Here is a 13,547-nt window from a genome sequence, read left to right as displayed (position 1 = left end):
AAGGAGCAGAGTCTCCTCTCTGGCCTGAAATATCAGGCCTGTTGCTGGGCAGGGTCCATGTAAGGAAACCCCACCTAGGGAAGGACATCCCAGGGAGATGGTGCTAAGACAAAGGAGAGGAGACAGGCTTGGGGGCCCGAGACTCTGCGATGGAAGGCCATATTCAAAGCTGTGAATAGGAACTGGAAACACACACAAATACACATACCCATCCTCATAGCTGAGTTGCCCCCATGCAGTCTCTGCCATCCCCACCCCCGGCCCACCCGTGTCTCTGTCTCTTTGACTTTCTCTGTGTCTCTGTCATTGTCTATCTCTGTCATGTCCTTGTCCATTTCTCTCTGGGTCTCCCACTGTCTCTGTGTATTTTCATCTCTCCTTGAATATGTGTTTTTCTATCTGCCTCTCTCATTCTACTTCTGTCTCTCCATCTAAACCTGCCCATCTTTTTGTCTCTGTCTCTCCCAATCTGTGTGTCTCTTTGTCTCAGTCTCTGTGTCTCTCTCTATGTCTCTCTGTATCCACGGATTTTTTCTCACTCCCAAGCAACGCCAGGGCGACTCCAAAGGAGATGGGGCCGGACGCGCGCCTTTGAGAGAGGGGGGGCTGCCTACACCTTTAAGCGCGGGCACGCGCGGGGCCTGCGCCTTTAAGCGCGGGCGCGCGCGCGGCCCTGGGTTCCCTGCGAGGAGGCCGCGGGAGCGCCCGGACCCAGCCCGCCTGCCCGGCCCCCGCCCGGCCCCCGCCCCGGCCCCGGCGGGGGAGGGGTCTCTGAGCGCGGCCCCTCCCCCCTGCGCCCCGACCTGCGCTGCGGTGTCTCCACCCCAGAGTGTCCCAGTCTGTCCGTCTGTCCTCGCCCAGGCCTCGCCCCACCCCGGCTCCCGGGGCTGCCTTGCCGCCCCCCTCCCCCGACCGCATCCCCCACATCCCTCCGGGCCAGTCCCCGCCGCAGCCGGGACCACGCCGGGACCACGCCGCCCCAAACCCAGGGCCCGCACCCCGACATCGGTGGCCTGCACCCCAAGATTGGATCCAGAGATCTGGAAACCTGAGCCTGAGACCCTTATCTGGGGCTGGGACCCCAAGACCTGGAGCCTGAACACCTAGTATCTGGGGCTGGAATCTCAACATCAGTCTCTGGAACCCCAAGACTTGGAATATGGACCCCCAAATTTGGAGCCCGAACCTCAAGATTTCGCATCTAAAGCCCCAAATCTGGAACTGAACTCTGAACGCTGTGCCTGGGACCTTGAAATCTGGGACCAGATTCTCATATCTATACTCTGGAACCCACTATTTGGGACCCAAACCCTGAGATTTAGGCCTCAAATTCCAAGATCTGAACCCCGGCATTCCAAGGGGCCTAAACCTGAGTTTGAGCCTGAAGTCCTTGCTGCAAACCCGAATGCTGAAATTGAGAGCTAGAGACCTCCAAATCTTGATTCGGCACCCCAATATCTGAACCCAGCACCCCAGTATCGGATCCCAGGACTGGGCTTGAGACTCAGACCCTAAACTCTCCATTTAGCTGTTTAGCATCCCAAGACCAGAACTAGGAGACACTGGCTCTGACCAACCCAAACTGGAGCCTGGGTCTCTAAAATTGGCCCCTAGAGGCCTTATATTTAGAGATCTAGGACCCTAAGTATCAAGGTCTAGAGACTCCATGGCCACAGATCTGGGCTGAGATACAGCACAGTCCCTCTACGAGACCTTGGGGACAGAGAAAGCATGACCAGGCCCCCCCTCCAGAGCCCTGACCCCTGACCCCTTGGAGCCTGAGGACTCTGCTCCCTGGGGCGGCTTCCAGCTCAGGTAAGGCTCTTGGGGGACCCCCATGGTGGGGAGGGACCTGGGAGGAACTTTGTGCCTGGGGGTGGAGGTAAGTGAGGACTAGGTCCCCCTGGGCACCCTTGGGGTTTTCCCAGGAAACAAATATCCGCCCCCCTCCTCCAGGGGTTTGCCTCTAGCTCCCGCTGTGCCTCAGATACTCTCTGGGTATTTATTTGCCCAGCACTGCCCCTCTCTGACCTCCTCTTCCCCAGTTTATGGCACCTCCAGGTCTCTGATCTCGCACTCTGTTCTCCAGTTTCTTCCCACCATCTGTCTCATCTGACCGTCTCCAGACGCCTCTCCTGGCCACCGCTCCCCTCACTGACCATCTCCGCTCACCACTCCTCGCTCTAATCATCTTTGACACTTCCATCCACCGCTGCTCTCTCAGGCCACCTCTGTCTGCTGCTTCACTCAAGTGACCACCTTTGGCATCTCTGTCCACCGTGCCTCTCTCGAATCATCTTTCACCAGCTCTCTTGCTCTTGTCCACCCCTGACTCTGAGCCTTGGCTGTCTCTGACCATCTTTTGCCATTGTTTTCGCCCTCCTCCTGCCGCCTGTCCCAACTGCCAGTCTGCGACCCTTACTGACCACCTCTTCTCTCTGTCTCTCTTGAGCACTGGAGTTCTCCCATCATCTCTAGTATCTCTGGCTGCCTTTCCTCTCTCTGATGACCTCTCCCCGCACCCACCATCCTACCCTGCTGTCCTCATCTCCAGCTGTCTCCTCTCTCTGACTACCTCTCTGGCTCTTGACCATTTTGGACCATCTTTGACCATGTCTCCTAGATCTGAGCACCCCTGACCACGTCCCTTCCTTTGCCACCTCTCGTCTTCTTGGCCATCTCTAACCATCTCCCTTCTCTGGTCATGTTTGACTACTTCTAATCATTCCCACCACCTTGACTGTCTCTTCTCTCTGGCCGTCTTTGACCATGTCTTTGACCATGTTTCAAGCCCTCTGGCTTCCCTCTACCCACTCTGATCAACCCTCCCGTTCTCTCTCTCTGACCATCTCTAATTACCTCCCTCTCCTGGGACTGTCTTTGTTCATGTCTGCTCCCTCTGACACATCCCTCTGAGTCTTTGACCAGCTCCTCTGGCTTTTGATCGTCTGACCACTCTCACTCCTCTGGCTGACCATCTTTGACCCAATATTTTGCTCCCAGCCCCCTGAGACCTTCTCTCCCGGTCCTGAACCACCCTGATGCCCTCTGGCACACCCCCTTCTGGCCTCAGCCTGCCCTAATGCCTCTCTTCTTCCCTGTAGGCCGCCCCTGCCCGCAATGGCCGTCCTCCCTCTGCTCCTCTGCCTGCTGCCGCTGGCCCCTGCCTCGTCTCCGGCGCAGCCAGCCACTCCCAGCCCGTGTCCCCGCCGCTGCCGCTGCCAGACACAGTCCCTGCCCCTCAGCGTGCTCTGCCCGGGGGCAGGCCTCCTGTTCGTGCCCCCCTCGCTGGACCGCCGGGCAGCCGAGCTGCGCCTGGCGGACAACTTCATCGCGGCCGTGCGCCGCCGCGACCTGGCCAACATGACCGGCCTGCTGCATCTGAGCCTGTCGCGTAACACCATCCGCCATGTGGCAGCCGGCGCCTTTGCTGACCTGCGCGCCCTGCGGGCCCTGCACCTGGACGGAAACCGGCTGACCTCGCTGGGCGAGGGTCAGCTGCGCGGCCTGGTCAACTTGCGCCACCTCATCCTGAGCAACAACCAGCTGGCGGCCCTGGCGGCCGGCGCCCTGGACGACTGCGCAGAGACACTCGAGGATCTCGACCTGTCCTACAACAACCTGGAGCAGCTGCCCTGGGAGGCCTTGGGCCGCCTGGGCAACGTCAATACGTTGGGCCTCGACCACAACCTGCTGGCCTCCGTGCCTGCTGGTGCCTTTTCCCGCCTGCACAAGTTGGCACGGCTGGACATGACCTCCAATCGCCTGACCACCATCCCGCCCGACCCGCTCTTCTCCCGCCTGCCGCTGCTGGCCAGGCCCCGCGGCTCCCCTGCCTCCGCCCTGGTGCTGGCCTTCGGCGGCAACCCCCTGCACTGCAACTGCGAGCTGGTGTGGCTGCGGCGGCTGGCCCGGGAGGACGACCTGGAGGCCTGCGCCTCCCCACCCGCTCTGGGCGGCCGCTACTTCTGGGCCGTGGGCGAGGAGGAATTTGTGTGCGAGCCCCCCGTGGTGACTCACCGCTCGCCGCCCCTGGCGGTGCCTGCAGGCCGGCCAGCTGCCCTGCGCTGCCGGGCAGTGGGGGACCCCGAGCCTCGCGTGCGTTGGGTGTCACCCCAGGGCCGGCTGGTGGGCAATTCGAGCCGTGCTCGTGCCTTCCCTAACGGGACGTTGGAGCTGCTGGTCACCGAGCCGGGCGATGGTGGCATTTTCACCTGCATTGCGGCCAATGCGGCTGGTGAGGCCACCGCGGCTGTTGAGCTGACCGTGGGTCCCCCCCCACCTCCCCAGCTAGCCAACAGCACCAGCTGTGACCCCCCGCGGGACGGGGATCCTGATGCCCTCACCCCGCCCTCTGCTGCCTCCGCCTCTGCCTCCGCCTCCGCCAAGGCAGCTGACACTGGGCCCCCTACCGACCGTGGTGTCCAGGTGACTGAGCATGGCGCCACAGCTGCTCTTGTCCAGTGGCCAGATCAGCGGCCTATCCCAGGCATCCGCATGTACCAGATCCAGTACAACAGCTCAGCCGACGACATCCTCGTCTACAGGTGCAGGGCCCAGGCAGTGGGCAGAGTGGGTGGCAGACTGAGGTGGAGGGAGGGCTGGAGCTACATCTGTTGACACCCCAGGCTGCAGCGCAGCTGAGAAATGAGGCTGAAATGGTTACAAAGGAAATCAGATGGCAAAGGTAAAAGAAATCAGGCAGAGAAGGCAAAAGAAATCTGGCAGTAGTGATAAAAAGAAATAAGGCAGCAAAAGTCAATAGTAACAGATATAAAAAAGAAATCAGGCAGCAAGAGTAGAAAGTAATCAGGCCAGAAGAATAGAAAGTTAATCGGGGCGGGGAGGGGAGGAGCAAGGTTGGAGGAGTACAAACAAACGGAATATAAAGGTGGAGAGGAACCAGGTGTTTCCAGAGGACAGGACTAGATATAAGCCAAGTTGCAAGAAGAAAAGGAGATCAAACAGGAAGGTACAGAGTTCATGGGGAAAATGAAATGAGGGAGGAGGCAAAACAGAGATCAGGCTTTGGGCCTGTGCAGTGTGAACTGTTTCAGATGTTTAGAGTTCTAATACGGTGACATCTCAATTTGTGATTTTCTAAATCAAATTCAACCTAGTTCATGCTCCACCTGCTGGGTGAACAGGAACATTCGCTTTGCCCACTGTTGGGGATCCCCTTCTCTATTTAATTGTTGCAAGCGATAGAAGAAAATCTGGGGCTTCTACACTCCAAGAGGTGGATCAGGACATCTTCCGCTCCCGAGCTGGAGAGCATTTGGAACATCTGCTGTGGCCGGCCACATGTGGTCAGGAGTGGTGGCCCCGACCTAGAGGCTGCTGACACTTCTCACCCGAGTCTAACCTTGCATGGGTGGCTGCGGATGGTTCCCTCTTCTCACAGCCAGGCTGGGCCAAGGGTGCGGTCCCCGAGGCCCGGCTGCAGAGAGTCAGGCCTCCCAACGCCTGGAGTGTGCACCTTATAAACCTAGTACCTGGGTCCCTTTCCTTCCCCAGGGGCCCACATCTCAAGAGGTCATCAATTGATTTCCTTTTCAGTCCTGGAAATCTAGCGAGCTTATTCTGTTCCCTTTCTCAGATGGCCGTAGTCCCTGGAAGGGGAGTCGGCTCCATGGAGGGCCCACACCCAGAAATCCCACAAATCCTGCCCACCTTGCCTGGCAGGGGATGAGACAAATCCTCTCCTAGATAGTCACCCTCTCAGAGACAATCACTGGGTTCCCTGTAACTCCCACATTAAAGCAGTTTAGGAATAAAACAGATTATAAAACAAGTTAAATCTCCAACAGGGTGCTCTGCCGCAAAAGGAAATAGAGTAGAACTGGGTGCTAAGGATAAAAGGAAATGGGAAAGGTAAGGATAAAAAACAGGCAACAGAGATAAAAAGGGAATCGAGAGCCGGAGCTGGAAGAAATAAGGCAACAGGGAGAAAAAGAAATCAGCTGTGATGGCTGAGGCACATCAGTTTCACGAGAACAGAGACCGGCTCACTGGAAAGCGCGCTGTAGATACAATAATGATAATAAGGCAATGGGGCTAGGGGGACATTCACTGGCAGGTTAGAAGGAAATCAGGCAGCAGTATGGGGGAATCAGGCAGGCAGATGAGAGAATTCTAGCTGTACGCTGGAGGAGCGTGGGGCAGCTGGAAAAGGGAAATCAGGCCCCAACTGGAGGAGAGGCAGGGAGGGGAACCTGGGGAGTTGGGCAAGGGTTGGAGCTGGGGTTGGAGGGAAAGTTGCACTGCAGGGTAGCTGGGCCCTGAGGCCATGGTGAAGAGCCCAAACAGAGGAGCAGTGAGCAGCCTGCCCAGGAGGGAATCTGGGCACTGGGGCTAGAGGGGGATTAAACTGGGGGATTTGAGTGGCAGGCGCCAGCAACCTAAGACGATCCATGGGTTATCAGTCAGGAGGCTGGCCCGGTATTAGACCAAAGGGAATTTGAGCCGCGGTGGGAAGGGACTTGGGCTAACAGCGGGCTGGGGGGAAATCGGACCGGAGGGTTGGGGCACAGTGCAGGGTGGGTGCTGGGCAGCCAGAGACCTGACCCCCCACCTGCCTGTCCCTCCAGGATGATCCCCGCCGACAGCCGCTCTTTCTTGTTGTCGGACCTGGCGTCGGGCCGCACCTACGATCTGTGCGTGCTGGCAGTGTACGAGGACGGCGCCACAGGGCTGACGGCCACGCGGCCCGTGGGCTGCGCCCGCTTCTCCACCGAGCCGGCGCTGCGGCCCTGCGGGGCCCCGCACGCACCCTTCCTGGGTGGCACCATGATCATCGCCCTTGGTGGAGTCATCGTGGCCTCGGTACTGGTCTTCATCTTCGTGCTGCTTATGCGCTACAAGGTGCACGGCGGCCAGCCCCCCGGCAAGGCCAAGGCACCCGCACCCGTCAGCAGCGTTTGTTCGCAGACCAACGGCGCCCTGGGCCCCACACCGGCCCCGCCCGCCCCTGAGCCCGCGGCGCCCAGGGCCCACACCGTGGTCCAGCTGGACTGTGAGCCCTGGAGGCCCAGCCACGAACCCATGGGACCCTAGCCTCTCGCCCACCTCTACGGCCGTTCTGGCCCCAGGGGTGGGAGGACCCAGGCACCCCATGGGACCTGGCCTCAGACTCACCAAATTGCTCACGGTTTTTAAAACTCTGATGGGGAGGGTGTCGGGGGCACCGGGGCACAACAAGAAAGTCCTATTTTTCTAAGCTTGGGCCTAGGCCCTTGCCCTTGTCTCTGTCTGTGGGGGTTGGGGGGGATCATGCAGGGGTCTGGAGTTGGGAATGCCTCCTCTGGGGAGAGACCCCCACCCCAGTCCATTCTGTCTGAGGTTCCTGGATGAGACTGAGGACGGTCATCCATTCAGTCGACAGAATTCCGTGAGCATGCCCCCTGAGTGTGCCCTGTGCTGGGTGATGCTGCCATGACCCAGAACGGCCCCAATCCCTGCTCAGAGAGCAATAGTTCAGAGTTAGCAGAGATGTGGTGATGAGGGAAGCCTAAGATATTGCGGGAGCCCAGGAAAGGTGCCTGACTCAGCCTAGGGTGTGGTCAGGGAGGCTTCCTGGAGGAAAGATGAGATCTGAGCATGACATCAGAAGGAGATAATTGGGCAAAGAGCAAAGGGAGAGCTGTCCCAGGCAGAGGGCCCAGCACAAGCAAGGACTTAGGAAATGCCAGACACTGGGGGTACTGTGGTAGAGGTAAGGCAGGAGGGGTGAGCAGGGTCCAGGACCTCCAGGCTGAGGAACTCAGCTCTGGTCTGATAGTACTCGGGAGCCATGGAGGATTCTATGCAAGGGAGGGACAGGGTCAGGAATGAGCTTTAGGGAGCTCTTTCTAGCTGTCATGAAGAGGATGGACCAGAGGGGAAGACTGAAGCTGGGAGCCTGGGGGAAGCCAAGGCAGGGACCCAGGTGGCGAAGGACAAGACTGGACCGGGCAGGGCTGGGGGAAAGGAGTAGGGGGTAGGTGAGAGAGGAAGCTGAATGGACAGATTGTGGAGCTGAAGGGCTGTGGGGGAGGGAAGCGTCCAGGGTGAGGCCCAGGGCTCTGGCCAAGGGAGGGGACAGTGGAGCCACCTGATACAGAATCAGGAAGAAGGTACAGGTTTGGGGAATATGCTGAGGCCAATGGGGGGACTTGGTGAATGTGGGAGACCCCAGAAGACTTTTCAAGGGGGTGGTGGCCAGGAGGTCTCAGGACCCTGGTCTGAGGCTGGAGCTGGGGACTGAAAAGAAGGCTATGTCAGCAGAGATGGAGAATGAGGCCACTGGGGTGATGAGACAGCCTCTGGGACTTTCCATATTTAAGGGACAGGCAAAGAAAAACCTAACAAAGACTAAATAGGAACAGCAGATGGAGGGACAGAGTGAAGCAAACCAGGCAAGTCAGACCCAAGTGACTATTGTGTTTAATGATATCAGGCCATGGTGACCTCAGTGAGAGCGGTGTTAGGGGATTGGTTGGGCAGGTGCCAGATTCAGCTGATTTGAGAGTAGGAGTAAAAAGTGTAGTTAGGGAGCGTAAACCCTGTGATTCTGTGGACCTCGGAACTGGTTCAGGTTGATCTGGACCTATCAGCCCTGTGTCTCTGCAAGGCTGGTCCTCATTCTGTCTTGGACTGCCTTGGGCCCCCCTCAAACACCAGACCTGGAGGTTTGGAAGACCAAACCCTGGGTCTTGGTAACACCATGCCTCGTTGGAGAGCCAGGAATGGGATAGGCAGTAAGAGGAATAGTGTTCCTTAACCCCAGGCCTCCTCTGGTGGTGGGTCCAGAGGCAGAGAAGTTGGAGATAGGGGAGAGGGACTGAAGTGCTGTGAGTGTTTTCTGGAGTGATGCTGATGTGAGGAGCATGGTGAAGAGGGCCCAAGACTGGACTGGCCATTCTCAAGACCTGGTGCACATGACCCTGTCCTCGTGGGATAACATCCTAGATTCTGCAACAGTTTTCTTGGTGGGTGTAGGCTTTGAAAATGATCTTCCACCAGCCGTGGGAACAATCTGAGTCCCAGGGACCTGGTCTGACTCCTGAGTCCTCCAGAAGCATAATGAGGTCCTTTTTGTTTGTTACCCTTGGTGGCTGAGGTCAGGTGAAGCTATCAGGGTGAATGAGGTGTCTTGGCCAAGGGGGCCTAGGGAGTGGGAAGATTGGAGGTCTAGTGCCAACTACAAAATACCCAGTTGCTGCCACGAGGGGGAGCCAGAGTGCACCATTCCTCAACCCTTTTTTTTTTTTAAAGATTCATAGTATTTTATTATTTTTTTTAATTTTATTTATTTATTGGACAGAGAGAGACACAGCAAGAGAGGGAACACAAGCAGGGGGAGTGGAGAGGGAGAAGCAGGCTTCCCGCGGAGCAGGCAGCCCGATGCGGGGCTCGATTCCAGGACCCTGGGATCATGACCTGAGGCGAAGGCAGACGCTTAACGACTGAGCCACCCAGGTGCCCTCCTCAACCCTTCTTTTTAAATTTGAATAATTTATTGTGTGCCTACTTGTGCAGCATACTGGGAATTCAATACTGAGCAAATTCAGGCACAGGTCCTGCCCTCACATATCTCACCATTTGGTGGGGCAACATGTGAAATCATCACACAAGCCAGTGTAAAGCATCTGTGGTGACGGCGAGGGGAGGGGCGGGGCATGCAGGAGAGATCCATGGAATCATGAGACCCTATAACCAGGAGACCTGACCCAGGAATTGAGGTTGAGAGAGGCTTCCTGGAGGCAGTGACTACTCAGCTGAGATCTGAAGGATGCTCAGGTTGGAGTTAACTGCCCCGGGGGTGGAAAGGGCATCCCATGCAAATGGAACAGCACGTGCAGAAGTGTAGGGGCTGGGGGGTGCATGATGAGTAACAGAGCCTGAAGGGGGCTGCTGAGGCAGGGTGAGGGAAGGGTGCTGTGTTGAGGCTGGAAAGTGGGAAGGGGGCAGATAATGCAGGACACTGTAGGCTGCCGGGAAGAATCTGGATTTATTATAAGTGGCATGAGAAGCCATTGGAGGTTTTGAACAAGGAGGAGAAGCTTCTTTCTTCAGGAAGCTCCAGTGGTAGGTCTGTTTGCATGTAGGGGACAGAACTGGAGAAGGGAGACCGAGGAAGGGGCTACTGCAATGGTCCAGGCAGAACGCTGACCCAAACGAGGTTGGGGCCTGAAGTGGATGGACTGGAGAGAGATTTGAGACTACCTCACCAGGGGCCTCTGTCCCCTACACAAAGGAGGACAGTGTGGACCACTATCCAATGATCTGGCTCTCAGGCAAGGTTGCAGAGACTGGAAAAAAGAGCTGTGGGACCCAGGTGTGTGATATCCAAGGATCCGTCCCTCAGATGAGGAAGCTGACCTGTCTGTAGCATAAGAATTAAGAACTTTTCCCAGGTTCAAGTACCAGGCAGACCGTGGACGTTGGCTCTGCAAGGCAGAGACCATGACTGGTTGGGGGGAGTTTCCTTCCAGGAAATGCAGGCCTGGAAGGGGGACACACACCCAGCGGTAGCTGATTATACATTTGGAAGCAAAGAGTGTGGGAGGAGAGAGATGGGGCCAGGCTAGTTCCTCTAGCATGGCCCCCCTCTGCCTTCCCAACAGGGTGCCTGGGTCATCCCCCACCCCCATGCAGGAACAATACTACTATGGACAAATGATCACATGTATCTAGAATTTAAAGTTAAAATGTAGCTTGTCCAACACTGCCCAGCTGAGTCCACCAATTTCCTGAGCCCAGGGAATGCTCCTCCTCCTCCCATGGTCCATCCCGTGTGGCTTTGAGAATGCCTTGCATATTTTTGAGACCAGGTTTCCTGGAACCAAAGTTCCAGGCTCCTGGAGCGTTTTCTCGAAGTAACTATAGTCCTCATACGAGGACGCTCTCCTGTCTGCATGCTGCCACATCCAACCTGTGTGTCTGGGTTAGCGGCAAAGATAACAAAGGCCCCGAGTGTCTCCGTGTCTGGGGTCCCTTCCCTGCCAGGCCTCAGCTAATGCCAAGCTTTCACAGCTCGTTCTGTGGGCACGTGTTGGGGGGAGTCCGATAAAGGGGGCCTCTGAAAAGGGATGTTTCTCTTCCAGGTTGAACCTGAGCGTGGCCTCTGCCTTTGATTCTTCCCTGGTGCCTGTCCCCCTATATGCTTCACAAAAACAAGGATGGGCATCTGTGCTTGGTGCTGCCCTGACCCGTACAGAGCGATGCTGGGAACCCGGAGGGGCAGAGGGGGACCAACCCAGCCCCAGACCCCGCCTTCACAGAGCTCCAGGCCCATGGGGGAAATACATGTTCCCTAAACAATGGCACCCCAAAGTGGAGAGGGCTGGGATAGGGGAAGCGCAGGGAAGACTGATTAGGGCCTGTATAAGCGCAAGGGACTTTGGGAGCCCAGAATGGGCTCCTCACTGAGCCTGGCTTGGGAGGTGGCCTGAATGTGGGGCCAGCTTCATGGCAGTGTGACCTGTAGCGTCCCACCACAGCACCTCACGTTTGGAAGGGCCCTGTGCGTGGTTGAATGCCCTGCTCTTGCCCTCATGAAATTCTTAATAATTTTTGAACAAAGGACTCCACATTTTCATTTCACACTGGGCCCTGCATACTTGCGGGATATACAAAAAGAGCCAGGAGAGGAGAGGGTCTTCCAAGGACAGAGAACACTGTGTGCAAAACACAAAAGGAAGAGAGGATTGTACTCTTGAAGAGCTGGCTGAAGTTCTGTGTCGCTGGAGCACGGAGCGGAAGATGGGGGATAGTGAGGGGTGAGCTCAGGAAGCAGGTGGATGTCAGCTGCCAGGCTGGCGAGCAGTGACACCATTCCAGAGGCACTAAGGAACCATGGCGGAGGGTCGGGGTCAGGCTTGGACTTCAGAAAGATCCATCTGTCTGTGGTGGGGAGGGTGGCTAATGCCACATGACAAAGAACAAGGTCCGCGTGGGAGGCTGGGCTGCCTGTGGAAAGGGTCAGAGTGTCCGGTCACTGTGATGCAGGCTCATGAAGAGCCTTGAATACTTGGGTGACAGTCACCCAATGCACCAGGAGACTGGCCAGGGAGACCCAAAGCCACAGGCTGAATCCAGAGCTTCATTTTCACTTGAAGATTTTCACTGTTGGGGAGTGGGGTGCACAAGGGTAGGTTAATGGGTGTCACCGGTAGGTACTTGAAAATCTTTATATGAGAACTCACATGGATAGACTGCTGAAAGTGAATACAAAATTTGCAAGAATTTAGAGTATAAAATGTAAGACTTCAAAGGACTTTATTCTGGGTATATTCTGGCTTCAACTCTGTGGAACCCCTGGAGGGCGATTCCCTCTCCCCGGTCCTCCAGATAAAACATCAGGTCTTTCGGAACTTCCTCTTCATCCATAGCCCTAAATGCTGTGGGCCCTCCACCACCACCCCCACCCCCGGGGCTGGGAACTGACCCCCTTCCTGCTTCTCCACTCACCTCCTTCTGGGGTGGCCCCTCTCCACACGCCCCCTTGCTCCTGTTTTCCTTCTCTGCCGAAGACCCCCACATCTCTGTCCCCAGCGCTGGCCCCTTCTCTAAACCTGGCTTCCCTCGGCTTCCTGGACAGCCCCCAGGCCTCTCACATCCACCGGGTGCCACACTGGCCTTAGCTTCCTCCCAAACCTGCCCCTCTTCCCCAGGTCCTCTCAGGGCGACCCTCCACTCAGCTTCCTGGCAGCCCTCCCACCTAGCCTTCCTTCCTTCTCTGGCTCCACCTTGTTCTAGCTCCTGCCTCACCCACCTGGGTCCCTGCATCTCCTCCCCCTGGAGTCCTGGCCTCAGTCTCCCACTCTGGTCCAGGGAATCTTCATAAAGCCAAACCTGACCCTCCTCTGCATAAAACCCTCCATGGCTCTCCTGGGTTCCTGGGACAAAGTTCTAGCTACTCAGCCTGGCAGTACAGGCCTTGCCCCTCCCCCACCTGCCCCCAGCTCCACCTCTAGCATATATGTTCCCCACCTCAGGCTGGAAGGAAGGAAGTACTCCCTGAAAAGCCCACCCTTTTACACCCCCACGTTGTTCCTGTGCCCTGGGGGGAGGCTTCCTTCACCTCCTCTGCTTGTGTTGAAGAGCAGAGGAAGGATCTTAAGCAGGTGAGAAATGAAGCTATTGAAAGAATTCCTTCTTGAATTCTCCCTCTACCCTCCCTACCAAAGGCAAGGGTTCTGGGGGGAGAAAGGGGCTAGGGGTGCAGGTTCCTAGGACCTGGGAAAGAAGGGGCTGGAAACTGAATCCAAGGCCTTTCCTTGTCTGGAGAGCCAGCCTGTCCTTCGTCCCGGATCCTCCACGTAGGGTGCAACCCCATTGTTCTCCAGCTCAGGACGTTCTGGAAGGAGGGGAGTCATGTGGAAGCCATTGTCTTTCCTTGGGCAACTCCACCCCATAGCCTCCAGATCTGCACATCCAGCACATCATGTCCTCTCCTGCCTCTGTCACTTCCACGACCTAGGAGTTCAGGTCCCCAGTCCCCTCCTCCCTGAGACACAGAAGTCCAGTGTCTATTTCTCTCCTTCCTCAGAATCCAGAAGTCC

The 13,547-nt window shown here is 57.0% G+C and overlaps 1 protein-coding gene across 1 annotated transcript; it reads left to right on the top strand.

Moving 5' to 3' along the window:
• Positions 1 to 1,744: 1,744 nt before the first annotated feature.
• LRFN3 (leucine rich repeat and fibronectin type III domain containing 3) lies at positions 1,745 to 7,132 on the top strand. The gene is made up of 3 exons (XM_021700816.1): positions 1,745 to 1,815; positions 3,105 to 4,547; positions 6,591 to 7,132. Exons 2-3 carry the CDS (start codon positions 3,121 to 3,123, stop codon positions 7,054 to 7,056), a joined length of 1,893 nt encoding a protein of 630 aa, XP_021556491.1. The 5' UTR covers positions 1,745 to 1,815; positions 3,105 to 3,120; the 3' UTR covers positions 7,057 to 7,132.
• Positions 7,133 to 13,547: the final 6,415 nt, after the last annotated feature.

Source organism: Neomonachus schauinslandi, chromosome 16, assembly GCF_002201575.2.
Source record: "Neomonachus schauinslandi chromosome 16, ASM220157v2, whole genome shotgun sequence".
Classification (NCBI taxonomy): Eukaryota; Metazoa; Chordata; class Mammalia; order Carnivora; family Phocidae; genus Neomonachus; species Neomonachus schauinslandi.
Note: the sequence above shows the minus strand (reverse complement) of the source record. Positions and strands in the feature narration are given on the sequence as shown.